This window comes from Oryctolagus cuniculus, chromosome 11, assembly GCF_964237555.1.
Source record: "Oryctolagus cuniculus chromosome 11, mOryCun1.1, whole genome shotgun sequence".
Classification (NCBI taxonomy): domain Eukaryota; kingdom Metazoa; phylum Chordata; class Mammalia; order Lagomorpha; family Leporidae; genus Oryctolagus; species Oryctolagus cuniculus.
In genome coordinates this window covers 25,762,927-25,790,029 of record NC_091442.1, presented here as the reverse complement: position 1 = coordinate 25,790,029, position 27,103 = coordinate 25,762,927, and the positions used below count along the sequence as shown (strand labels likewise).

Genomic DNA, 27,103 nt, shown 5'->3' with positions numbered 1-27,103 from the left:
ACAGCGCCGGGCCAGGAGGAGGTGCTCCAATCTGAACAGCAATCTGAACAAAGGTTGGGGGGTGGGGATGGGCAGGGGTCTCCCCGGCCAGTGGGGCCTCCTGCACTGCTATAATCTCCCCTGGTCTCTCCAGCCCCAGGTTGCTTCCCTGTGGTCAGTTCTCTACCCTGCTGCTGGATCTGCTCTCTAAATCCTGGCATGGTCACAGAGCTCCCCTGCGCCAATTCTGCAGATTCCCGATGTGCTGCTGGAGGAGGGCCACCTTCCGGCCCTCTAGGACCAAACCCCTCAGACCTCCCCAGCATCCTCCCCATCTTCTCACCCACCCACTCCCATCTGCGGGCCACACTTCCTTGAAAACGCGCCCTCCAGGTCTTGCCCTCGCCCTTTTGCCCACCCAGTTTTTGCTCTCTGCCTCTCTGCCCCCATGCTGTCCCTTCCCTCCCTTGCTCTCCAAACCTCCTGTGACCACAAGCGAGCAGTCCCTGAGAGAAGGAAAAGGGCGAGTGAGGAAGAGGCGGCGACTCTCAGAGGGGCAATTTTCGCTGCTTCTAAACGGAGACAATAAGGAAAGGGACCTCCCAAGAACACCGATGGGGTGGCACTGTACCAAGCACCAGGGTCACCGGGAAGGGGTTGCTTTCGCCATGCACGACTGCCACAGGGTTGCTGTGGGGTCCGCCGGAGCAGCCAGGCCCCCAGCAAATTACTTCTAACTCCCTGACCCCCACCCCTGGCCGGCCAGGCTGCTGGAGGTAAACACAGGAGATCAGAGGAAGAAGAGAGGACGGGAGGGGGCCCATCAAGAAGAAAGGAAGTGGAGTCCGGGGGGAGGTAAGACACGCAAAGCCAGAAGCCGGGGCCCCACCTCCCGAGGAAGGACAGAGGTGACCGAGGGCGCGTTCCCCTCCCCGGCCCCTCTCCCGCCCCTCCGGAGGGCTGCCCCATTCCGAGGCGGTGCGCGCGCGCGCCGGGCGGGTACCGGGTGGCGCGGCGCCGGGAGGGATGAATAATTAAAGGAGAGGGAGGAGGAGGAGGAGGCGGCAGCGAGGAGGGAGGAGAGGAGGCGGGAGCCGCCCGCGCAGGGTCCTCCCCGCCGCGCACCGCACCCCCTCCGCCGCCCGGAAGTCGCTCCCCGCCGCCTGCTCCGCCAACATGGCCGCGAAGTCGGATGGCGCGGCAGCCGCTGCCGGCCCGGGGCCGGAGGGGGCGGCCGGCGGGGTCCGCGGCGGGGCGGGCGGGCGCGGGGAAGCGGCGGCGGTGACCGGAGGCGCCGAGGCGGGGGGCCCGGGCCCGCGCTACGAGCTGCGGGACTGCTGCTGGGTGCTGTGCGCGCTGCTCGTGTTCTTCTCCGACGGCGCCACGGACCTGTGGCTGGCGGCCTCCTACTACCTGCAGGGTCAGCACACCTACTTCGGCCTCACCTTGCTGTTCGTGCTGCTGCCCTCGCTGGTCGTGCAGCTGCTCAGCTTCCGCTGGTTCGTCTACGACTACACCGAGCCCGCGGGGGCCCCGGGACCCGCCGTCAGCACCAAGGACAGCGGTGCAGGCGGAGCCGCCATCAGCACCAAGGACAGCGCCACCGCCTTCAGGACCAAAGAAGGCAGCCCCGAACCGGGCCCCCAGCCCGCGCCCTCAACGGCCAGCACCTACCGCCGCCGCTGCTGCCGCCTCTGCGTCTGGCTGCTGCAGACCCTCATCCACCTCCTGCAGCTCGGCCAGGTCTGGAGGTAGGAGAAGAGCAGGTGGAAGGGTTGAGTGGGGGGGGGGGAGTGGAGGGTGGCCAGGGCAGCAGCCTTCCCAGCCCTGCTTTGACCTCTCCAGGCCCCCTCCTGTCCTGACCCCCGCCCCACCTCCCCTCCCCTCATTGCAGCTCCTCCTGACCTCTGCCCCTAAACCCTGACCAACCCAGTGCCATTGGCACTGATTTGGCTGTCAAGAGAGGAGGTGATGGGGTAAGACAGGAGGGAGAGATCTGAGGGGTGTGTGGCTGAGGAGGGCCCTGAGCTCTGGCCCACTCCTGTCTGAGTGCCGAGCCCAGGCTTTAGAAAGCTCTCAGAAGTCTTTTCCTGCTCCCAAACATTCCCAGTTTGGAATCAGCCCAGTCCCAACCTCCCAGGAGAGACAGAATTTGAGGCAGCCAAATGAATATCCCGCCTAAACTTTTTGGGCTTTTTGGGAAAGTGTATGCTAGATCCAACTGGAAACTCTCTGACTCCAGCTTCCTAAAGGCTCCCCCAGTGCCCTCTCCCTCCAACAGGGCCAAGGGAATTTGGAATCTCGAATCTGAGATTCAAAGGCCACCAGCTTCCCTTTAACCCTAGGACAGCAAGGTAGAAGCTGAGGCTTTGTTTAAGCTGCCCACTTGCAGGCTTCTTCCTCTGCCAGAATTCAAGGTGCCTGCTGTGCTGTGTTAATTGAGGAGAAGAGGACTCCCCGTGACTCCAAGGTGCTCCAGCACCTCAGGCTCTACCACTCAGTGACAAAAGGGACTTAGTTCCTGTGTGCTCTTAGGCGAGCAGACCCCCTCCTCCTTCCAAGCCTCAGTTTTCTCACCTGTGAAACAAGGGAGACTCTCTGGATTTTGCGTCTTGCTGGTTTACCATCACATTTTCCTGACCCGTTGGGGTGATCAGGGAAAGGTCTAGATGAGGACTCTGAGACTGTCTCCTGTTTCAGAAATGTAATGAGTTATCACGATGGCAACAGATGTGGGGGAAGCATGGAAGAAGTCACTCTGGAGATACACAGGGTGATTATTTCTGTTATATTTATTCTGCTACTTGTTAACACATTTTTGCTTAACTCAGAAGATTCCATTCTGGGCTGAGGGTTGGAAACAGGACTCCCAGGGTTTGTCCCAGCTGCTCACTTGCTGTGTCACCCTTGCTGGGTTGTCAGTTCTTCCTCTGCCTTGGTTTCCCCATCCGTGCCTGCCAAGATGATGTGTACTTTCCACCTAGCTTGCCCTGGGTGGGGGAAGGGGGTGGAGTTCTAGCTACACAAGGCATTGTTGTTATGATTATTAGCTGGACACACAAAAATATTCATGTCTACATCCAGGAACTAATCTGCATTTATCATTCTGTGCCCGAGTGGACAGATGGTGAGAGATATTTTTAGATTCTGAAATGGTAACTTCCTATTCTTGGTAGCCAAAGCTTCATTCCCCTTTCCCTTCAACCTAAAGTGGGCCAACTGCCCCTTGACTCACTGGTTACCTGCCTCCCCCATTCAGAATCCACTTACAAGAAATGAATGCTTCTCTTCTTTCTTGAACATAAACAGTTTCCCTCAAATAGGGCAAAAAATGGCCACAGGCAGGGGGTCCCAGGGGAGCGGCTGGAAATGGCTGAGGGTCTGCTGAGTGGATGCTTGCTCAGATGAAAGAGCCATTTCCACTCTCCCTCATTTATAAAGTGAGGGATTCAGGATGAGATGATTTTGCATGAATAAACCATCTAACGGCTGTGAAGTTGAATTTGGTCTTACAGGAGTACTTCCTGTGGCTTGAATAGTACTTTTTAAAACCCAGAGTTGTGCAAAACGTTTGAATCTAGCAGTATGAGGCCTGTAACAATTGAGACTCAGGGACTCCAGTTTGTCTGCCCTTCCCTTTGTCACAGCTGGGCCACCTCACTTAGGCATGACGTAGGCTTGAGTCCCTAATTTACAGTTCTGAAGCAATTATTTTATTAAGCACTCACTTTAAGCCAAGCCTACTGGTCGCCTTTTTACCAGCTTTATCTTCTGAATTCCTCCTAATAGTCTTAGCATGTGGCTGGCATTATAACTCCTGGTTGACAGATGAAGGGCTGGGGGCTACGAGAGGGGCCTCCTTGCCCAAGGTCACATAGCTAGGGACTGGAAAAGCTGGGACTTAGGACTCTCTGCCTTCACAGCCCCAGTTCAATTTATCTACCTTGCAATTCTGCCACTAACATGTCCCCCACGCACAAAGAATTATGAGTCTGAGATTCCGAGATTCCAGGACGATAGAAAGTCAGGGCTTCTGTTGTGCTGAGATAAGAATGTGGAAAGTGGGGAGGGAGCTGAGCTCTGTGGGGAAGGATGGGAAGCAGTGTGGTGAGGACTGTGCCGGGCAGGGGGTGGGGCACTGTCGGGAGTCTTACTTCTTCATAACTAGCTTGCTAGATGACCTTGCACCAAGCTCTTCCTGTCTCTGGGCCTCAGTTTCTCTGAGTGTGAAATGAGAAGATTAGATTTGATGACCTTGGCCAGGAGAAAAGGAGACATGCCTTTCTCTCTGGCATGGTGCTGGGCTCTGGCTGCTGCTTGTACCACCCTAAAGTCATCAGATTAGATTTTGGGGGGCCCTCTCTTGGTGCTTTTCTATTTTTTAATATTTATTTATTTATTTATTGACAGGCAGAGTGGACAGAGAGAGAGAGACAGAGAGAAAGGTCTTCCTTTACCGCTGGTTCACCCTCCAATGGCCGCCGTGGCTGGCGCACTGCTGCCTTGCACCGTGCTGATCCCAAGCCAGGAGCCAGGTGCTTCTTCTGGTTTCCCATGTGGGTGCAGGGCCCAAGAACCTGGGCCATCCTCCACTGCACTCCCAGGCCACAGCAAAGAGCTGGCCTGGAAGAGGGGCAACCGGGACAGAATCCGGCGCCCCGACAGGGACTAGAACCCAGTGTGCCAGCACTGCTAGGTGGAGGATTAGCCTAGTGAGCTGTGGCACCAGCTGGGGGGCCCTCTCTTGAATACCCCCTCTCTGTCAGGGCCACAGCCTTGCTCCCTCTGCCTCCTGACAAGCCTTCATTCCTGAGATGTTCTGAACCAAGTTAGTGGCCTGCTGGGTGCTTCCTTCTCCTCCAGAACACTGAGTACTTAGAAAAGTGGGGCTCAGAACTGCAGAGAGCTGGAAAGGGACTATGGAGTGTAGACTGTCCTCTCCAAATTCACATTCTGTGATCAGTTAGGAGCAAAAATGTCATAGAAGTGGCCATGGGACGTGAGAGGTCCACATGAGGTCACATCAACCAAGCTGGAATTCTGACTCTAGGTCTGTTACCAGAGCTAAAGCCTCTAGACCTTGCCCTCAAAGCCCTGGATTCCAACATGGCTTAGGGTCTGATCCAATGGGAGGAAATAGAGAGAAGGTTTAGAAAAGCCACTGGGGCTGACATTCCTAGAAACTAAGCAACGTTAGCACCACATGTTTGCTCACCACATGAAATGCTCCCATGGTTGTTCTGAGTGGCCAGCCCAGGGTAACAGGAAAATTCTTAGGCTTGTACAATGCCAAGTCAAAAGTGCAACTGCTTTGGGGAGCCAGGAAGGTAACAAACCAAGCACATGGGACATGGAACAAGAGGACATTCGGGGACACGCAATGTCCTAGACAACAGGAAGATACTGCCTGCTTCAGCTCAGGGTTCCAGGAGAAGTTGTGGACCCAGCGTTTTCAAGTCCTGACTTCTCAAGAGAAATGGGGATCTGGGATTTTTGTGCGAACTCTCCCAATTTGCAGAGTTCTCGAAAGTAGTATTAACAGAAGGAAACATATCCATGGGCCCGTCTTCCACATAACCTTTGATCTAGCTCTGCACCATTGATAAGGTCCTTTAATACAAAAGCTCTTATTATTTTATACCTAAAAGGAAGCCCAGAAGAGGGTGAAGCTGGGAGGGAACCCTAAGAACCCTACACAGCCACATGTCCCAACAGTCCCTGAGTGAGGTAGTAGAAGCAGGTGGTCTCATCTCACCCAGAAGCCTTCCCCCTGCTGTTACTGAAATACCCATTAATCAGATCAGGAAGTCAAGTAACTTGCACAGAGGCACCACCGAGGAAGTGAGATGGGTTGCACGCCCAGACTCATCCAGCTCCTAAGCCCAGCTCTCTCCCTGGCACCACACACTGGCTGCATCAGGGGATCCCAAAGCTCAGTGGCTTTGGATATAGTCCCCAGGAGAGGGGCCAGGGCGTTTTGTGGGGCACGAAGCTGGCTCTACCTGGACACCAGCCTGTGTCTTCACCCCTTTGCCTCCTTCCCACCCCCTTGAGCTGTTAAGCCACTGAGGACTGTTAAGCCAATTAAAGTCCTACCTCCGTCTCCTCTGACCCTGTGGGCAGCAGAGCAGTAAGCCATGAATCGTGCTTTCCCTAATCTTGGACTCACTGGGCATGAGCTCTGCCTGGATAAGCATGGATTGCTAAGCCAATTAGTGGGAGCTGATCTGGCATGGGATTCCTCCCAGGCTGTCAGGTTATGGGGACCCCAAAATGGGGAGAGAGGGAGAGAGCTGGGCTTTGGGGGTCCTCCATCTGTCCCCCCTCTTTGTCTAGTCTGCAGCACGGTTCCCTCTGCATCCTAACAAGCCTTGCGGTCCGGAGAGGCACTGACCCTGCCAGCCATGCAGGGCACGTGCTGGGCTCCCTCTGGGAAGGAGCCATTCTCTTGCTCTTGGCACATGGTTAAGAACATGGACTCTGGATTGAAATGCTCAGTTTGGATCCTGACCCTCCTACTTCTTACATGTGAACTTGCTGGGCCACATCATCTCTCGTCCCTTAGAAATCAGGGACTATTGTTTCGAGTGGGATAGTGTCTATCTACCAAGGGCTGAGAAAAGAGCTGGTCCTGTCATGAAGTGCTTGTGAGCCACTGGCAATGATTACTGCCACCAGCCTGGGCTTTGTTCCCTGTGGAGCGTGGGGCCAGTGACAGGCAGCCATTCATTTAGTCTGCAGTCTTTACGCAGATATTTATGGGGCACCTGCCATATACTAGACACTGCTCCAAGTGCTAGGGAGAGAGCAGAGAGCAGGACAAAACCCTTGCTTTCTTGGCACTCAGTAGCCTAATGGGGAGACCAACAAACAAAATATCTGTAATATAAGATGTATTGGGCCAGATGGTGATTAGTGCAATGGACAAATGAAGCAGGGCAGGAGACTGGGGCAGGGGGCTACAGAGTGCCAGGGAGGAGGATGTGGCACTTCAATAAGGGGGTTAGGGCAAGAGGTGGCATGTGGGCAGGGGGCTGACCTGGGGAGGGGGAGCTGCGGGCAGGTCTTAGGAAGGGAGAGAGCAGGCAAAGGGAAGGAAGAGAGAGGGGAGAAGACCAAGTGGCAGAAGCAGAGCGAGGGGTGAGTGTAGGGGATGGCGGTGGGCGAGTGGGCAGGGGCCAGGTCGTGCCGGGCCTCATCAGCTGAGACACAGGATGCCCAGGAGAGCCTGACTGGGGGGTGGGGAGCGAGGTCTTTCTTAGGTTTATGCCGTCCACTCTGCCTGCTGGATGGAGGTGGACGGGAAGGAGGCCAGAGGCAGCCTGCAGACCCCTGAGGAGGTCCCTGCGGAGGCCCCAGTGCGGCGGGCAGGGGTCTGCCGCAGGCTGTGTGGATGGGTTCCCTTTCCTGCTCGGGTCCTCAGCTGCTCTGCTGGACCCAGAGGGTGGGGGTCCAGAACCCACTCTCTAGGATCAGTGTTTCCTGCATCTGCCACTTGCTGTGATTTGGAGCAAGTGGCATAATTTGTGTCTTAATTTTCTCACCTGTGAAATGGTCATTCTAATACTGGAGTTGTGGCTTGGGTGGCGGGGGGATAGTGTTGTGTGAGCACAGGGGCTGGGGCACAGGAAGTGCTCCACCATGACCAATTCCCACTGTTTCTTGCAGTGCTGTGCATAAAACAGCCCGGGGCTTGGAGTCCACGGTGGTTTTCAGACCGCTTCTCACTCCACTCCCCGTCACCCCAGTGAGTGGCTGTGTCTTTTCTGGTGTACTGGTTACGTGGCTAAGATGTTGTCTGGGCTCATCAGTCCACAGCTGCAACACGAACCTTGTGACCAGCCACAAAGTCCCTCCCTGCTGTGACTGCCTCCCCACCCACCTCCTGGGAGACCCCTCTCCACCCTCCCCCGCCCTCCTCTGCCTGCCCCTCCGGCTGCTACAGGCCATTAGAGCTCCTCCTAACAGACTCAGAGGCGGCAGTTGGGCCCAGCGTCCCCTGTTTGATCTATAAAGACCACACAGGAGAAGCCCTGGGGAGCCAGGGAGGGGAGGGCTGCCAGGAAATGGCTTTGAACCCCGGCAGCTGGGGTGAAGGTCCCTGGAGAGAGGAAGGAGGTTGAGATCTGCCGGCCTCTCCCTCCGTTCACCATGGCCATGGGGCCTTTGTCTGGGCTTCCAAATTCCTCCTTGGGGAGATCTTAGGGAAAATCTTCTCAGCCTCCACTGTCAGCCCACTTTGCCCTCCTCCCAGGCTGCGTCCACCTGGCCCTGCCACCCTGGAGCCCACAGGCAGCCCTGGCTGCCCTCCGCCCCCGGAGCTTTAGGCTGGCACGGACGACCGTGGCCGCCTCCCCCAGAAGACCTGCTGCACCTCGGTCCTGCCATGTGTCCTTGGCCTGTGTTCCCCTTCCCACTCCCCCAGGCTGGGAAATTCTGCCCATCCTTGAAGGCCGAGCTCAAATGCCATCTCTTCTGAGCAAACCCACGCCACCCTCTGCCCCTTGACCCCCACCGCCCCCTCCCTAGCCAGGCAAAAGTCATCTTGTGTCTAAGATAGAAACTGCTGGGCTGTTTCATCTGTCTGTGAACGAGCTCTTGTTGGAACTCAGGCAGCACAGAAAGGGCACTGAGACACCTCCCCTTGGCTCACAGCCTCTCAGGACGCATGGGTGGGCCAGGCACGTTTCTGCTTCCTAATTAGTTTTCTGTATTGCTTGAAGATTTGACCTCTGGTTTTTAATTAACCAAGAAATACATGTGTACATTCACTTGTTCTTAAAAAGGCAAGTATTGCTGGAAATTATTGCTACCACTTATTAAGACTTAGGTTAGAACGTTCATCTTTGTGACAATCCTGCCGGGTGGGAGTGCAGTGATGAAGAGCTGTGTAGCCTTGGGCAAGTCACTTAACCTCTCTGGGCCTCAGCTTCCTCCTTTGTGAAAGGGATAATAACAGTTCTTATGCAAATGGCCCTAGTGAAGTGCACTTTGCAGGGCGTTCAGCATCCAGCAGCACTCAGTTTGTGGCAGCTCATATCGTCTGTCCTCTTCAGACATGAAAATTGAGGCACAGAGAGGAACGGCCTCCCGGTGAGTGAGCAGCAAAGCCAGGCTAGGAAGCCAGGCCGCCAGGCCTCCAAGCCCACATGCTAACCACCCAGCTACGCTACCTTCTGCCAGTCAAATGTATTCTTGCCAAACAGCCTATCCTGCATTACTTTGCAAAGCAGAAGGAAAATATCTGGGCTTTCTATTTGTCTATGAAGTGTCCACTGGGAACCTCCTAGGCTCTTCCTCTCAGATTTGCCCTAGGCCCAGTGATCGCCCACCCACATGGATCAGAAACCTGTGGTGGAGCTGAGGCCTTGTTCCTGTGCCTCTCTGTACCCCATAGCAAGTGGCCCAGCCAGCTCTGGCAAACCTATAGCACGTTCCTAAAATGCAAAGTCTGTCAAAGCAGGCTTTGGTGGTGGCTGGGCCAGGGTTGGTGGTCTGAGTCAGTGGGAAGCCCCTGGCTTTGGTGAGCACAGCATTGAGGTCAGTGACACCTGTGCCCTGTGCCTTCGACTGTCAGGGGCTCCTGCAATGGAAATGCAGCAGACGTAGCAGGAACACCTAACGCTGGGCTCTTGGGAGGACACAAGTGTGTCTGACTTAGGAGCTGGAGAAAGTTCTTTGCATGCAGCAGGTGCTCCATAAATGTTGACATGAACTGCTGTGTCTGTAAAGGCCCACTAGGGGCTCCAGCATCTGGGTGAGTTTCCCCAGGACTTGGACAAGGAAGCAGAGCAGCTGAGCGCTCTGGGCAGTGGTGCAGAGAGAGGCACCGTGACCTCCTGGCTGCGTGCCCCTGGGTGAGCTCCTGCATCGCCATGAAATGGGAATGGTGATAATATCCACCCCTCATGGTCCTGAGAAACATGTCTTGAGATCCTAGACATGCACAGGGCTTGTCACATAGTAAATGTTCAGAAAACACTGCTACTGCTATCATTATTGGTCCAAGCAGCAGCCCATCCTCCTGGCTTTTAATAATAAGGTGGGGGTGGGAGAGGAGCCTTGGGGGCCCTAAATCTCAGTAACCATCACCACTGGCCTCCTATCAAGGAAGGAGGCGTGTTCTGTGGCTCCAGAGATGGTGCGGGAACAGACCACAGTGCAGGGTCCTTCGAATACAAGCAAGGTCACCCTGTCAGTCAGGCTGTTCCCAGGGCGTGAGCTCGGCATTACCAGAGGTGTTCGGAGACAGGTGGCCGACTTGGGCAGGGAATTCGGAGCAGAGACCCCTGCGTCAGCTGGAGAATTTTGAGAACCTGTAGCTCTGACTTTGGGACTTTGTGATGCATGATTTTCCCACATTTTTAAAAAGAGTATCTATATTTTCTTTTTTTTTTAAGATGTATTTATTTGAAAGTCAGTGACAGAGACAGAAAGAGATAGACAAGATCACCCATCTACCTGCTGGTTCACTCCCCAAATGCCCACAGAAGTCAGAGTTGGCCCAGGACAAAGTCAGGAGCCAGGAGCTCCATCCAGGTCTCTCATGTGGGCGGCATGGACCCAGGTATTTAAGCCATCACCGCAGGCTCCCAGGGTCTGCATTAGCGCGGAACTGGAATCAGGTACAAAGACAAGACTAGAACCCAGGGACTCTGATATGGAATCTGAGTGTTCCAACCGAGGGCTTAACAGCCAGGCCAATGCCTGCCCCTAGTTGACTTGCACAACCCTACGTGGATGTGTCGGAAGTGTGGGTGTTGCAGAGCAGAGGCCTAGACCCCACCTTCCTTCTGCCCTTCTGTGTAATTTTGAAGCAAATCTCAGACATCAAACGGTTGCATCTGTAAATGTTTCACTATGTCTCTAAAGAGCTAGGCTTTTTAACAAACACAACTGAAATGCATAACACTTATCACACCTGCAAGAAAAAGAGTAATGACTTCTTAATTAGTTGCCAACACTTCCACATTCAGGTTTTCTTTCTTCCTTCCTTCCTTGGACTCTTTTTTTCTCTTCTCTTCTTCTTCTTTTTTTTTTTTTTTTATTTGACAGGTAGAGTTATAGACAGTGAGAGAGACAGAGAGAGAAAGGTCTTCCTTCCATTTTTGCACAAGTATCCTGATTTCCAGCTCTTCTTGACAAACGGGTGCCCCAGCCATGCTGGGCTGAAGTCCTCCCTAGCCGGGACGGTGGTGGCCAGCAGCTTTGTCACACGGGACACCCTCGCACGTCCCTGAGTCCTCTGAGCGCTGGGTTGGAGACCCTGACTCCGCCAAGGAGAATCTCCCACCTCGCCCAGGAGCGGTAGCAGTGCTGCTTCTTCCCAGCCACCTCCAGATCCCTCCAGGAGGCTGAACTCTAACCTCTCTGCCCCGCTGACTCTCCGCTTCCCAACCCCCATGCTGGGGCACCAGGAACAGGGAGGGGTGGGAACCTACGGCCTTGGGCTGGAGGTTTTAATCTCCGCTCTGCACCCATCTCACCAGCCCAGTTCACATACGGGGAAACTGAGGCCCAGAGAGGGCAGAGAGCTGGCTGCACTTATGTCATGGGTTGCAGGAGAGGCCCGAGCCTCAGCCCAGAAGCTTTGCTGGCCAGGGGCTACCTGCTCCTGTGCTGGGCAGACAGCAGCCCTGGCTGGGAGCTGATGCGAGGGAAGGGGGTCCCAGCTTTTCAGCCAGATCCTAAAATTAGTGGCTGGGAAATGTTTGGCCCTGGCCCAGGAAAAAAAAAAAAGAGGCACTGTGACTGCAGGGGGCTACTGAGGAGGAGGTGGCGCTGGCTCCCAGTGCTGCAGGAGGCAGCAGCCAAATGTGTAAACTCACGCTCTTTCCTGACATTTGTGACTCATTCGGATGCCAACCCCAGGAGGGCTTTTCAAAACAAAGATTTATTTATTTATTTGAAAGGCAGAGTTACAGAGAGAGATAGAGGGAAAGGAAGAGGGAGAGGGAGAGAGAAAAAGAGAGAGATCTTCTATCTGATGGTTCACTCTTCAAATGGCCACGACAGCCAGGGTTGTGCCAGGCCAAAGCCAGGAGGCAGGAGCTCCATCCGGGTCTCTTCCCACAGGGGTGCAGGGGCCCAAGCACTTGAGCCATCTTCTGCTGCTTTTCTAGCCACATGAGCAGGGAGCTGGATCAGAAGTGGAACAGCTGGAAATTGAACCCAGTGCACATATGGGATGCAGGTAGCAGCTTAGCCCAGCTCCAATGCAGGCCCCAGGAAGGTCCTTTTATTTGTTTGTTTGTTTGTTTGTTTAGCATCCTTGCAGGAGTGCTCCACCTTGAGGGGTAGCTGATGGGGAGAGGGGAGAGGCCACACCCCCCGGGGGGGGCCGGTAGCTGTGCATCTGGGACCCAGTGTGTTGAAGAAAGCCCACATTGTGGGCCGGGTCTGTGGCCTGGCTCAGCGGGACCTCACCCCACGGTGAGACGCAGCTGGAGGTCGGCCCTGGTCTGAGATCCAGCCCCGACGCTCTGGCTGCTTGGCCGGGTCACTTCCCTGAACACACGAGAAGTGTGTGGGCAGCTGTCCCCTTGTCTGTGCCATGCTGACCTCCCACAGGGCCCTGCACTCTGTTCCCCACCGCAGAGTGCTCCCTCCAACGTGCAGAAGTGGTGTCTGCTCCCGTCACGGCTGGCTCAGACCCTCCTGTGGCTCCCATCAGGACCCACCCAGGCCCACCTCAGCTGTCTTGGAGCTACGGCCGTTCAGACCCCTTCCTGTTGCCCCCCTCTTCAGGACGTTGGGCAGTATGGCTTCCCCTACCTCCTTCACTGGCCAGTCCTGTGCCTGCTGCAGATCCCGGCTGATCTCCTCCAGAAAGCCTGCCCTGACTGCCACGCCCTTGCCAAGCCGGGCCAGGCCCTTTTTCTGTAGCACCAGAGCGCCGAAGCCTGTCTGGAGCCCATCTGGAACCCAGACAACAAGTCTGTGTTGATGTTGATGTGATGATTCCATTAATGCCCAGCTCCCCGTTAGGCTGAGATGGGCTGGATATGTCTTGTCCACCAGCATTTTAGCACAGCTCCTGCTGAACAGCAGGGAAGCAAACAGCAGCGGAGCCTTCCCTCTCCTGGGCCTTGGTCTTCTCATCTGCAAAATGGGAACCGTATCCACCGGGCTGCAGCGAGGATTTTGGCAAAGTACGCGAGGAAGGTGGATGATGAGTGGTTCATTGTTTTCAGGGGGGCAAGCAGAGACCCCTCCCCAAGGAGGCCGGCCCTGTGATCTCACCCCTCTCACAGGAGCTTCTGGGAGCCTCTGTCTCCTGGGGACAGGTTCAATAAGCACCAGAGAAAACCAGGGAAGAATGAGAGTTTGCGGGGCATGCATGGAGGGAGGCCTTTCCAGGCAGAGCCCTGGGGCTGGGCAGTTTGGTGTGCTCCGGAGACGCAAGACAGAAGTAGCTGTGGAGTGTGTGAGGGAGGCCGGAGTGCAGAGTTTTGCTCTGGGAGTGGCCTGGCCTGACCTGGGAATTGACAAGATTCCCTCGGGCCGTGGGCAAGAGGAGAGTGTGGGCGTGGGCCAGGCTGGTGATGCCAGCACTAGTGGGAGAGATGCCCTCTGGTTCAGGACAGCTGTTGGCCTCGGTGATATCGGAACTGGGTGGGCAGGGTGGAGGGTTTTAAGGAAACCCTTTGGTGAGAGTGAGAACCAATGACTCAGAGGGGTCAGACTTTCCAGGAACCGGCTGGGTCTTCGGAGCCCCCCGTTATGATTGTCACCGCTTCCCCACCCTGTCCTCTCTAAACCACAGAATCCCCAGGGAAGCTTCTCAGTCCCTCATGTCCAGCCGGGGTCCCCAGGGGTGGCCGCACTGCCCACTCTCCGTGCACGGCTGCAGCTGCCTGGGTAGCAGCCAGAGTGACAGGGAGATAAAAAGAAGGTGGGACTTGGTGATCTCCCCCATCCCTCCTCTGGCCCAGGGGCCGTGGAGAATGGGCCGGGTCTGAGTTCTAAAGTCACACGGCGCTAAGCTGCTGTGTTACTGCAGCTCCCCTCAAAGATCAGTAGTGAGGACCGCACGTTAGCACGCATACAAAGGCCCACAGCCCGTCCGTCTGCTTGGCCATCAGGAACAGAACTGTCACCTTCCTCATCCTCGCAGACTGCCGCACACCGTGCCCCCAGACCTGCAGAGTAGTGGCAGGTGCAGCTGCTAGAGGCCGGCCCTGCCCCACGACGCCCACCCTGCAGGGCTGGGCCCCTGCCCCTGCCGCAGCACGAGAGCTGCTAGCGGGGAGGCTGTTCCTGGATGGAGCCGAGAGGCGCGGGGGAGCCGCTGGAAGCCGCGTGTTCTTGGCCGGGAGCTGTGAGGGGGAGTGGGGAGGGGCGAGAACACACTCGGAAGTGCGGGCCCAACAGATGGAGGAGCCGAGGACGTGAGAGACGCAGACAGACAGAGAGAGACCCAGAGTCGAGGAGAAGAGAGGCAGGCAGGGGCGGACGGCCGGCAAACCGGCAAGTGAGCAGCAGGCGGACGCAGCCGAGGGCCGGCAGCACCCAGACAGACTGAGAGGCAGCAGAGCCATGTCCCTGGGGACTGACCAACTGCAGGTCCTAGCCTCCAGGGGAAGGCAGATGGGCTGACCCCAGATCCCAGGCTCAGGCAAACAGCCAGACATAGCATCCGAGAGACTACATGGGCCGTAATCCCAGGGACATTCAGGTGGGCAAACCCAGGGTCGCAGGGTGAGCCTGAGTGACAACCAGATGTACCGACAGTGTTGGAGGAATGGACAGGGTAAGCTGACCCTGCAGTCAAGGGACAGACCGGGCACAGGCAGGCAGATGCAGTGACCCGGACCTGACAGCAGAAGCAGCAGCGGGGCCCTGCTCAGGCCCAGGTGGGACTGAGTGGCCGCTGTGGTCCAGGCCGGAAGCCCCGATCCAGAAGCTGGGCCCAGAAGCTCCCTGGCCTCTCAGATCCCCCTCATCCTCCGCCCCTCCTTCTGCCCATGGAAAAGGAGCCCGGGACTCTGGGAGGAGCTGGCAGGGGCCTGGGGAAAAGGGAGCGAGCTGCCATCCGCGTCTTGGTGCTGCTGCCTGCTCACAGAGGCAGGGCTGGGGAGAGACGGGGTCCACACCCTCCCGGCTGGCTTCTCGCCTCCTCTCTGCTCCCACCCGACCCACAGCAGTTTACACTTTTCTGCTCTCCCAGTTTCCTCCCAGACGTGCTTCTCTGAGCCCAAGACTGAGAGTCTGTAAATTAGATCCAAACCAGACAACTTGGCACCTCTGTTTCCTCATCCAGAAAATGGGACGGCAACAGCGCTCTGTGAGCTTGAAGGGCACTGACTCCCACCGGGCCTCAGGCAGCTAAAGTCAGAGACCTGTCAGAAGAGGGGAGACCTCACCAGGCTGGGGGACTGTCAGGGAGGGCTTCCTGGAGGAGGGACAGAGATGAGGCAGCGAGGACAAGAGGAGCCGGCAGGGTGTCCTGCCTCCACAAAGTCAGGCAGAAGCCCCAGGACCCTCCACGGTCAGGTGGGCAAGGCACACACTCACCGACTCATTCAGTAAATATCTGTTGATTGCCTGATGCTGGGGACAGAGTGGCAAGGTCCCAGGGTGAGACTGCTCAAAGGAGCCATGTGGTAGAATAGAAAATGAATGTGTAAGTAAATGAATGAGATCTCCTCATAGTGTATGTCAAGAAGAGAATAGGAGGACAGAAGCAGTGATATGGTGAGGGGGGAGGTGCCAACGTGGGATGGGAGGCCCAGGAGACCTCTCCAAGAAGGTACCGTGAACTGATGAGGAGTCAGCCACAGCAGGATCCAAGGAAGGGGTGTTCCTGGCAGAGCAAGCGGCAGGTGCAAAGGCGCCATGGCAGGGCTCAAGGGGCCCCCAGTGCATCGAGAGTGCTGGGAACAAACGGGACACTGCTTGAGATGAGGGCAGAGAAACAGGCAGGGCCAGATGGTTAGGAGTCTGCAAGCCAAGGGGAGACACTTGGGTTTTATTCCAAGTGTGATGGGAGGCCCTTGGAAGGCTCGCGAAGGGGATGACATGATCTGACAGCGTTTAGAATATCCCGCGGGCTGCTCTGTGGCGGGGCAGGAGCAGATGCAGAAAGCTCACAGGGAAGCCCTTTGTGGTCATCCGGGCAGGAGATGGCAGTGGCCTGCACTAGGTGCTGACAGCAGACAGATGGATGGACCGGGCATGCATTTTGGAAAAGAGCAGGTGCACACCTGCTCCTCAAGTCTGGAGTCCTTTCCCTGAGAGGAGGCATCCTTTTCAATGGGTTCCATTCGTGGGGAAGATCAACTTTCTTTCGGTGGGAGGTGGGAGGTGGGATGGGGCAGGCTTCCTGGAGGAGGTTTCAGGAAAGATGCTAGGGAGTCGGGAGGAGCCAGAGACCCCAGCTCAGTGTGTGCTCCCCTCCACGTGCCCATCCCTTTACAGTTTACAAATTATTTTCTGATCTATCACAACAAAGAGGGAAGGCTCAGAGACTACCTATGGCCACGCAGCGGGACTGACGCAAGCCCACCAGCCCAGCACCCTGCCAAGTTGCCTTTCTGACCCTCCCTGCAGTGGCTGGGATGCAGCCAGGATGACAGGTGCCAGCCCCAATTTAGAGAAGGGGAAACGAAGCCCAGAGAAATGAGGTTGCGTGTCCCGGGCAGGCCTGAGACATCCATGGGCTCCACATCTATCAAGCATGTTAAAATGTAGCCACATCAAATGTAAATTATATATAACCCAATCAAAGCCAAATTGCAGTTGACTGGCTGACATCATGTTCTGTTTTGCAGACATTTAATTAAACATTTATTAATTTTGATTCTGCAGTTTTTCCCTATGTTTTGGAGCCAATTTATTTTAGGGCCTCAAACATTCTCCTAGGCCCATGAAGATCTCGTAGGCCCTTGGCAGGGAGCATTCAGTGGCAGCTGGGAGGAACAGCCACGGTTTTGGTCCTGTTGCCAAAAGGGGCAGAGTAAGGCAGCACCCAGGCCTGTCACCCCCGATCTGCAGCACGGTCTCTCCACTCTCTCCACCAACCCCATGCTCCTGGCACGCAGAGGCCTCCTTGCTTCTCCTCCTCTCTGGCCAGGCTCCTGCCCGCAGCAGCCCTGGGCTGCATGAGCCCTTTGTCTGCGGTGAGCGGGGAGCTGGCAGAGGAGGGGGTGGAAGTGGGCGGGGAGGTGGGCAGGCGGGCTGTCAATGGTGATGGATGCTGGCTGAGGGCCGGGGCCTCCCTCATGCTGACCCGGGCTTGGAAACAGATGGTCTTCCAGCCTGAGAGAAACTTCCAGGGTGTTGCCCTCCCCCAGCTCCCCGGGCCCCTTTGCATTGGGCCAGCTGGTCTCTCCCTGCTCAAAGCCAGAGCTGCAGGAGTGGAGAAGGGAATGGATCTGGGGGCCCCTCAGGAGTTCTGGGGACCAGCGTGGTCTCTCCCTCACCCCCACTTCTGGCCACCTCCAGATCTGCTCTCTGCTCCACCTTGGTCCCCCGCCTTGGCTCAGCGCTGTCACTGCAGGCCTGGACCAAACCCCAGCCTGTGCTGGCTTTCCTCCTAGCCGACTTCCAGAGGGGCTGCCTGAGCTACTGACTGACCCCATCACCCCTGCTTCTGGGAAGGAGCACACATTCACAATCGAATCGGAACTCTCCCGTCCAGAATGGGATGCCCTCACAGCCCCAGTTTGCTCTGCCCCACCCAGTAGAACCCTCCTGTCCAGGTCCAGCAAGCCACAGCCACCCCAAGAGGCCACGCTCTCCCACACGTCCATGCCTTGGCGTCAGCAGGTCCTTCCGCCTGGAACGCCCTCCTACCTCTTGTGTGCCTTCAGATGCTAACCTGCACTTTAAAACGGACAGCAAACACTTCTTTCTCCAGGAAGTCTTCCCTGACCCCCTCCCCCAGACATTCATCCATCTCTCTGGGGTCCAGAACATCGGCTTCACCTCCTGTCTTGGCTCCCCTGGCACTGCGGGGTCCAGGAGGGTACCATGCCTGGCACAGAGCAGGTGGCCAAGCTCCAGCGGCTGTGGGAATGAAGGGCTCTGGCTTTAGTGCTCCTGCAAGGTGCAGACAGCGGCCAGAGGATGATGGGGCAGGTTTCAGATGCTCAGGGCCCTGCCTTGGGGGAGTCCCTCCTACCCTGAGAAGTGTGAGCACAGCAGGTGTGAACGCACAGGGCTGGACGTTGCAGAGCAAATACCAGCTCTGCCCGCAAGCCAGACTGAGGGCCCAGCCCCTTCCCCACCCTGGCCACCAGCTCTGTGATGCATCCTGCTGAGGGTGTGTCGATCCCATTGACGTGTGCCAGGAGGAGCACCCCACGCTGGAAGTCCTTGGCCACACTTTAGGGTGAGAGTCTGGGCTGACAGATGGAGAAACTGAGGCCCAGAGGGGACCACACAGCTGCTGAGACCAGGATACTCAGTCAGGGACACTATGGATATCAGCTGGCCCCAGCTTCCAGGGAGCTCCCTGGTCCCTGCCTTCAGCTGGCAATAACAACTTCATGACTGGAGCTGGTCCTGATTCCCAAACCATGTCCCAGGCGTGCCAGCACTCCCCCTCTGGGAATGGACCTCCAAATTCTGGGCTCCCCAACTTCAGATGCAGGCATTAGGGTCACAGACTCTGTTGGGAGTCCCCCTCTGCCCGTGCTCAGTGACTGAGGGAGGCCACGTCGGAGGAGCCCTCGATGACTTCAGGGAAAGCTGCACCTGCTCTGCCAATCAGGGCATCTGGGGGCTTGGACTGTGGCTGCAGCAGTGTGCAGCAGAGCTGCTGGGCGAGGAGAAGGGCTGAGATGCGCGTGGGCACTGGTGCCTGGGCACTGCTCCTTTCCGTGTGCAAAATGCTTCTCACCCACCGGACCCTCACAGCCACTGTGGGAGGGATTCTCTAGGGCTCAGAGAGGGTCTTGCTTAAGGTCACAGTTCACTAGAAGCAAAGCTAGGATTTGAACTCCGGACTTTAGAAGAAAGCTGAGAGCTTCCTTAGAAGAAAGCAAGGATCATCCAGGTGTGGGGTGGGCTGGGGTTGAGGGCTGGGGTGTTCAGACAGAGGAAAGAGCGGGTGCAAAGGTCAGGGGTGAGGGAGAGCACTGGGTGCTCGGATGGGAGTGGAGAAGGGGGCGCCTGAGGTGGTCGGGAGAAGGGACAGGAGCAGCATCAACAGCAAAGTCTCGATCCAGGGGAATGGGGCTCCTAGCAGCTTCCCCACGCCCTGTGCTGAAAGATGGGCACTCACAGGTGTGATCAGGGAGCAGGCCAGGTGACAACAGAACTGGGGCTGGCACCAGATATTGTCCCTGAAGAATTCCACGCCTGCGAAACTCTAAGGCTCCCAGGAAGAGGCAGTGTGGTCTCGTGGTTACCGGGTGGGCGCTGTTGCCAGAATCCCGGTTCCACTACTTCCTGTGTGACCTTGGACTGATGAGGCACCTCTCTGGGCCTCAGTGTCCTTACCTTCTGTGAAATGGGGCTGATCACAGGACTGCGGAAGGCTCAGGGTGCTCCGAGCACAGAAAGCTGGCCCCATAATGACGGCCATAAACGCTCAGGGATTCTTTTCTGCCAGTGCTCGAAGCCAGTGAGCTCCCCCAACAGCCCTGGGTGATCCCCTTCGTCCGCCTGTCGCCCTCTGCGCTCCCTGGCTGGGTGGCTCCGCAGGGTGCGCGCATGGAGAACCCGGGCTGGAGCCTGAGCTCTCCGCCCCACCCCCCACCCCCGCAGGTACCTGCGCGCGCTCTACCTGGGGCTGCAGAGCCGCTGGCGCGGCGAGCGGCTGCGGCGCCACTTCTACTGGCAGATGCTGTTTGAGAGCGCCGACGTGAGCATGCTGCGCCTGCTGGAGACCTTCCTGCGCAGCGCGCCCCAGCTCGTGCTGCAGCTCAGCCTGCTGCTGCACCGCGGCGGCGAGCCCGACCTGCTGCCCGGTGAGCCTCCTTCCCCGCCACAGAGCCCACCCACGCGGGGTTGGGGGAGGCCTCGCAAGACCCTAGGTCCCCTGATGCCCTCAGAGGTAGGAGAGCCCGCCGGAGGCTCCTGTTCTCACTGGTCTCCCTCCCCCACCCCCGGCTGGCCAAGTCAACACACCTTGGCCCTCGGGGAAGACCCTGGCCTGTTCATCCCCAGGCTGTTCTGGTCCCAGCAGGCATCTCCTGGGGACCCCCTGCCTCCCAGCTACCAGAGAACCTGTCTCCCTAGTCACCGGGGGCGCTGGGGACCCCTCCCAGGCCTAGCCCTGCTCCCAATCCCCTCCTTCCCCAAACTCCTTCCATCACCAACAAGGCAAGGCCAGCCCCTCAGTGTCCCCCCAGCTGCAGTGCCCATGCTGTCCCTGCCCAGGCCCCTATGAGTCCCTGGCCCAGGACAAGGGGTCCCACCCCACCCTCAGTTCTGCTCAGCTCCACATATCCCTCTCCACACCCAACGCCCATCCTGGGGCCCCCGATATCTTAATTGGCCGCCTCCTGGCTCCTCCATGCCCTAATCAAGACCCCCCTCCTCTTCCACTCCCAGAGTCCTGGACCCCCGACTTCCCACCCTCCCACCAAGATCCTGCCCCTAATGGCCCCATACTAGACTTGACCCTATGGAGACTCAAGTCACCCACCCTCCCCCCGATGCTCCCGGCTTCACAGGAACACCCAGCCCTGCCTACCCTCACCTAACCCCATCCTCCACAGCCCCTTCCCCTACACCTCGGAACCCAGCTCCTGACCCGGAACCCTCCCCCTCTCCCCAGACCCCAACCTGGACCCGCCCCTAACCCAGCCCACCCCGCCCCCGCCCTGTCTCCGCAGCCCTGTCCACCTCGGCCTCCCTGGTGTCCCTGGCCTGGACGCTGGCCTCCTACCAGAAGGTGCTGCGGGACTCGCGGGACGACAAGCGGCCCCTGTCCTACAAGGGCGCGGTGGCCCAGGTGCTGTGGCACCTGTTCAGCATCGCGGCCCGCAGCCTGGCCTTCGCGCTGTTCGCCAGTGTCTACAAGCTCTACTTTGGCATCTTCATCGTGGCGCACTGGTGCGTCATGACCTTCTGGGTCATCCAGGGCGAGACGGACTTCTGCACGTCCAAGTGGGAAGAGATCATCTACAATATGGTGGTGGGCATCATCTACATCTTTTGCTGGTTCAACGTCAAGGAGGGCCGCAGCCGCCGCCGCATGGCCCTCTACCACTGCCTCGTGCTGTTGGAGAACGCTGCGCTCACCGGCTTCTGGTACTCCAGCCGCAACTTCGCCACCGACTTCCGCTCGCTCATCCTGGTCTGCGTGGTGGCCTCCAGCTTCGCGCTTGGCATCTTCTTCATGTGTGTCTATTACTGCCTCCTGCACCCCAACGGGCCCATGCTGGGTCCCCAGGCTGCTGGCTGCATCTTCTCCGAGTCCCCAGAGCCCTGTGGGCCGCCGGCTGATGCTGTCACAAGCCCCCCGAGGTCCCTGCCCAGGACTACAGGCGCTGAGCGGGATGGGGCCTCCGTGGGGGGTGAGCGAGCCGGGACCCCCACACCACCTGTCTTCCAGGTGCGGCCCGGCCTGCCGCCCACACCAGTGGCCCACGCCTTGCGGACAGAGGGGCCTGTCATTCGGATCGACTTGCCTCGCAAGAAGTACCCGGCGTGGGACGCTCACTTTATCGACCGCCGGCTGCGGAAGACCATCCTGGCGCTGGAGTACTCCTCGCCGGTTACACCGCGGGTGCAGTACCGGAGCGTGGGGACCTCGCAGGAACTGCTGGAGTATGAGACCACCGTGTAGGCTACAGTCTCCCCGACAAAGGCATGGGCTTGGCTGGCCCCGCATCGACCACCACCCTGTGGAGCCCAGAATTTCAAGGCCACCAAGCTAAGGGGGAGTGGCCCATCATCGGTTCTTTCGGGGTGTGGGGGGGCAGCCTTTTGGAAGGCCTGGCCCGATGCCCTGTGGCCCATTCCCCAGGGAGACAACTGGTGCTACACCCCTCGTGAGCTGCCCCACTCCATGGGGCCTCATACCCTCTCTCCTGCCTGGCTTTGCTCACGGCTCGGCCCTGGTGACCTGCTAGGCAAAAGGGCACTGTCTAGGGTCCATGACCTAGACCCTGTGCTCCTCACTGGGGTATGTGGGGGCGGGGAGGAGGCCTCGGGGAAGGATGGAGGGGCTATATGTAGGGTTGGCACAGTTTCTGTAGGGTCTGAGGCCTGCAGCTGGGGCAAGAGGGGAGTTGACGGAGGGAGTTGGGGTGGGTGGGAGATGGAGTAGGAGGCAGTGCTAGAGATGGATGGGGGGCAGACCCCTGAGGGGTCCTGGCTGGCAGAGGTCTGAAGCGGGGGAGGCGTGGGGGAGGGGAACCTGCACTCCAGAGTGTGGGTGATGAGGGAGGCAGACTCCTGAGAGGGGCTCTACCAGGGCTGAGGTTCCAGACATGTCCGGGGGAAGTTTCCAGGAGCCAATCTTTGTTCTGGATGAGCGTCTGGAACATTCTGCCATATCAAGGCCTGGAGCCCAGCAGAGAAAATGCGAGGAAGACACTTGGTCTGGGCCCACAACAGATGAGGCTCCATCGTCTTCCTGCTCCAGAGCCATGCTTGGTTCTCGAGGAAGTTCTAGAACACTTGGCAGGTAGTAGAGTGTCCAAGAGACTTCTGGGGCTTGTGGGAGTTCTAGGCCCCTGTCCACCTTGGTCCACAGCTGTCTTCCTGCAAGGACCCCTGAGACATTTCTGCTACCAACTGTTCCCAGCTGGAGAAAACGTAGCTCTGGGGACGTGACGTGAATCCTGGCTCTCAGCCGTGCCGCAGATGCGGCTCCCTGGGGCGACGTGTGGGAAACTGACTTGTTTTGCCTTCCATCTGACAACACCCCAGTCCCATTCCCACGGCCTGAACTCTCCCAGGGCTCGTCCCCGCACCTGGGACAGCCAGTCCTAGACGGGATGCAGACAGCAGCGAGTGTTAAGGACAGACACAGACCTGGGCGGGGGGGCAAGGCTGGCCATGAGAATCCTAGACTATGCAAATTAGAGGAGCGCTTAGGCCTCCTTGGTTCAGCCGCCCATGGGATTCCCAGAGGAGCAGTTAGTCTCACAAAGTCCCAGGCTCCTGGACGCCACAGCAAATGGTGATGACCGGTGCTGGATTTGCCAAAAGCGACTCCAAGGGCAGAGGGGGCAGGACTCCTCTCCCGCCAACTACCAGCACCACAAGCACACATCTCACCAGTGGCAAGGCCACCCCAGTCCCGGTGCCAGCGGTAGCTATGCAGACGGCACTGGCCGAGGCAGGGTGTGCGTCTCTCCTGCCCACACAGAAGGATGCTTTTCCCTCTTTTGTCCATTTCCCCGAGCCCTGGGGAGCTCAGGAGTGGTGGGGCTGGGAGAAGCCGAGGTCATGGCAGGCCTGCTTGGCTGGGTTCTCCCATCCACCTTGTCCTCTGCCCAAATCTGTCTTCAGAGGCCGAATTCTGTGGTCCGTCACACACTCCTCAAAGCCTTTATGAGACAGAACCTCGGGGACGGGGCCCCAGGTCCAGCTGTCTCTCCAGGGCTGACCTTGGCCAAGAGTTTGCACCCTGTGTGGTTTCCCTGACCTTCTCCCCTGCCTGCAACACCCCTGCAAGAAAGGTGCCCTCAACCCAATGCAGGCTCAGAGGCAGCATGCTAGCCGCCCTTGGCAGTTCCTGGAACGGCCTCTCTGCTGGTGCCTCTCTCCAGCATGCTGGGAGGAAAAGTGGACAATCTCCAGCCGGGAGCAGCTCCGGGAGGCACCCGGGCACCCTGGGAGGAGAATGAGCTGGCAGTGCTTGGCGAGGCGTGAGGCTTGCAGAGAAGTCACAGCCATGTATTTGGCCTCTGCTCCACCCCCTGCCCCTATCATTGCAATGCTAGAAACCTTCCCTCAGGGCCTCGGCCAGAAAGAACCCGAGTCCCACATGTGGTCGCAGTCCAAGGACCCCAGGGAGAGGGCTGCCGGCCCATTCTGCGCCTCCTCCTCTGGGGAGCACTGGACCCTGCCCCTCCCAGGCCTGAGGTCCTCCAGCGTGCTGGCCTGTGCCCACACCTGTCGTCCTGCTGCTCCCCGTGTGACGTGGGGGAGGGCCCTTCCCCTTAGAACTGTCTCCTCTCTGTGACACAATCTACCTCAGCTGCTTTCTCCCCTGCCAGAACCAGTTCCCCGCCCCCCACCCCAGCCTGGAAGCTCCGTCCTCCCAGGACGCCAAGGGGACTAGCAGTGAGAAGGGGTCCAGAGCCCCAAGCCAGAAGGGGGGCCCTTGGGGTCCCCTAAGCCATCTGCTCCTCCCATCCATTACACACAGGTGATATCGAGATCCAGGGACTTGCCCAAGATCACACGGTGGGGCGGTGGCGGCGGCGTCAGGGGGTTCCCAGACATAGGCGGGAGTCAAGTGCATCGAACTTGCCAAAACAGAACCCCTGGAACCAAAGGGCCAGGCAGGTCCAGCCCTGCCCCCGAGCAGCTCTAGCCTAGGACGCTTGTGTCCCCTTTCCCATCATTGTCTTGAGCTTCCCCACCTCAAACCAACCCCCTGGGCTGCCGACTGTTCTCACGGTCACCATGCGCCCATCACACCTGCACGCTCCGACCTGCCACGTGCCTTGTAAATCGCCCGGCTGAGCAGCACAGACTCTGCCCTCCCCAGCAGGAGGGGCTTCCTAGGTGCCCGCCCCCCAGTCTGTTCACCTGCTACACCTGTGTCCCCCAGGGCGTGTCACCAGTGAGAGTCGGGGAAAGCAGAGGCCAGGAGGCCGAGGCTGGGGAACACCCAGGTCTCCAGGTGAGGGCGCAGGGCCTGGGAATACCCAGGGGTGATTTTATCTGGGGCAGAGGCTCTGCAGCTCTTAGAGCTCACCCGGGCCTGGAGGCCATGCAAGCCTGACGCCGTGGGGCACGGTTGCCTGGATCGCAAACTCAAAACGAGAGGCATGGAGGTGCTAGACAGCAGGGAGTGGTGGAGACTGAGACCAGCAGGAGAACGTGTGCCCTCCCTGCAGGCACTGAGGTTCACATTTTTGAGAAGCACGGTGCTGGCCAAGCACGGTGCTGGCCAAACTGGGCACTCAGATCTGGCCCTCTTTGGGTCTCTGGATCAAAACGTGGAGATGGTTCTGGAAACCCCTCCAGGGAAGTCAGGAACAGAGGCAGTGGCTCCCTGAGACCTTGCTAGTCCAACCCTAAACTCGTACCACCTGACAGCTGCCCCCACTGCTCTCTCAGCTGAGAAAGGAAGGTCAGTCTGGGAGTCCGGGGGTCCCTGGTTTGGGAGCCATCACCTGGTAAGGGCTACAGCACCCCGCACCCCACCCCGGAGTGCTGGGGTCTTCAGTTTAGCAGGAACCTGTATCAGGTAGGGAGAAGGGAAGCCCAGGTGCAGGATGAGAAGGAAGGCAGGCCCAGCTGCCCCACCTGCCTCCTCCAGGACTGAGCTGGGGGTAGGCCTGCAGGGAGGCGAGCAGTCGGTACCTGCACTGAGGTGCTCTGTGATGCCTGCGGACGAAGGACCGAGTGAGTGCCAAGCCAAGCCACTGGGGCAGCCACAGGGACGGGGCCTGGGTCCCCGTTCCTGGCCAGGGAGGCTTCTGAGACTGGGGGTGGGGTGTGGGGGGGAGTCAGCCATTCCAGCTGCCGAGGGGAATGGGAACTCCTGGGAGAGGCGAGGGGAGGAAGAACTCTGGAGCAGAACATGTGGGAGTGGGAGAGGAGGGCCCGGCCCAGGCCTGGCCTGGCTGCTGGAGACAGGAAGCTCCCCGGGCAAGGGGGCCCCTGTGCTCTGCCTCTCCCACCCCTCCCTTTTCAGCAACCCTGGCCTTTCTTTCTATGCACAATCACTACAAGGGCACCCCTAGGCCAGGCTGAAGGGGTGGGGGCCCCAGGGCACCAATAATCTGCGTGGGGCACACCTGGGACAAAGAGGGGTACAATAGGCACGGGGTGGGGCAAAGGGATGATCCCTGCTCCCCAGATCCCAGACTCCACCTAGACTGAGCGTGACCCTCCTCCCACCTGTCTCCTTCGGGCTGTCCTGCCAAACCTGGAAAGGCCTGGGACGAACACAGCCCAAGCCCACTGGTTTCCCAGAGAGCAGGAAGGGACCGGAACCATTGCCTGGTCCTTCTGCCCCTGAAGAGCCTACGGTTCGGGAGTTTGGCCTGGCGTTCCTCCAAACAAGCCTCATTCCTTGAGGAAGAACTCAGTTTCCCACATGAAAGTAACTCAAGCCAAGCTTCTGATTGCAGAAAGTGAATGCCGCCATGGCCTGGAGGTCATTTCTAGGGTCTGGAGGCAAAGAAAATCCACATTCTGGATTGTGTAATACAGAGTTCTCGGAAGCATTCGCAGGCACTGTTTCCTGCCTCCACGGATGCTCAGTGGGTTGGTCACCCAGCGTCCTTTGGGACAGCAGGGGCAGGCCTGGAGATGGGAAGCTGCCAGCCTGTCATACCGCCAGCTAGTGGCAGGGTGGGACTAGAATCTAGGTCTTTGGGGGTCCCAGCAGAACACCCCCGCCCTGATTCCCCTCCGCTTTCTCTCCCGACTCCAGGAACCACTAGCCATGCCCGAGGGGCCATTCCCCTCCCTCAGCACAATTCCGGGTGACCCTTCCCGCTCCCCAATCAGTCCCCACCTGGCCCACTTCTATTTCCAGTTCCCGGTCCCACCTCCTGTATTTATAATGTCTGTGCCATCCCCAACCCCCACCCCCACTGAGCCCCTCCGCACTTCCCCCAGGAGGGGGAGGGGCCCCAAGCTGGGGCTTCTGGACTGAGACTTTTTTGTACGCCACAGACTTTTTGTATATTTTTAATTTTGCTGCGACATGAGATATTAAAAGTCATTTCAGTATGTGCTGCTTGCCTACTATTGTTTTGGCTGTTCTGGACCAGGGAAGGAGTGGTGGGAGAGGAGCCTCCTGTGACAATCTAGGGGCTCCTTTAAGAGAGAAAGGTACCGGCTGGAAGAGGGCAGGACATTGTACAAAGTTCCCTGTTGACTGGACAGCACCTCTACCAATCAATCTCCTGGCCAACCTTTCTAGGGATGATCTCCAAATTCATTTTACAGATAAGAGAAAAAAAGTGATGAGGGTGGAGGCATACCTATCAGAGGTGACAAAATCAGGACCCAGATTGAAGTTCCTCACTTC

At 58.1% G+C, this 27,103-nt stretch overlaps 1 protein-coding gene across 1 annotated transcript; it reads left to right on the top strand.

Moving 5' to 3' along the window:
- The first annotated feature begins 383 nt into the window (after positions 1-383).
- XKR7 (XK related 7) lies at positions 384-26,802 on the top strand. Its single transcript, XM_008256299.4, has 3 exons — positions 384-1,730; positions 19,693-19,895; positions 20,766-26,802. Exons 1-3 carry the CDS (start codon positions 1,156-1,158, stop codon positions 21,719-21,721), a joined length of 1,734 nt encoding a protein of 577 aa, XP_008254521.3. The 5' UTR covers positions 384-1,155; the 3' UTR covers positions 21,722-26,802.
- The last annotated feature ends 301 nt before the right edge of the window (positions 26,803-27,103 follow it).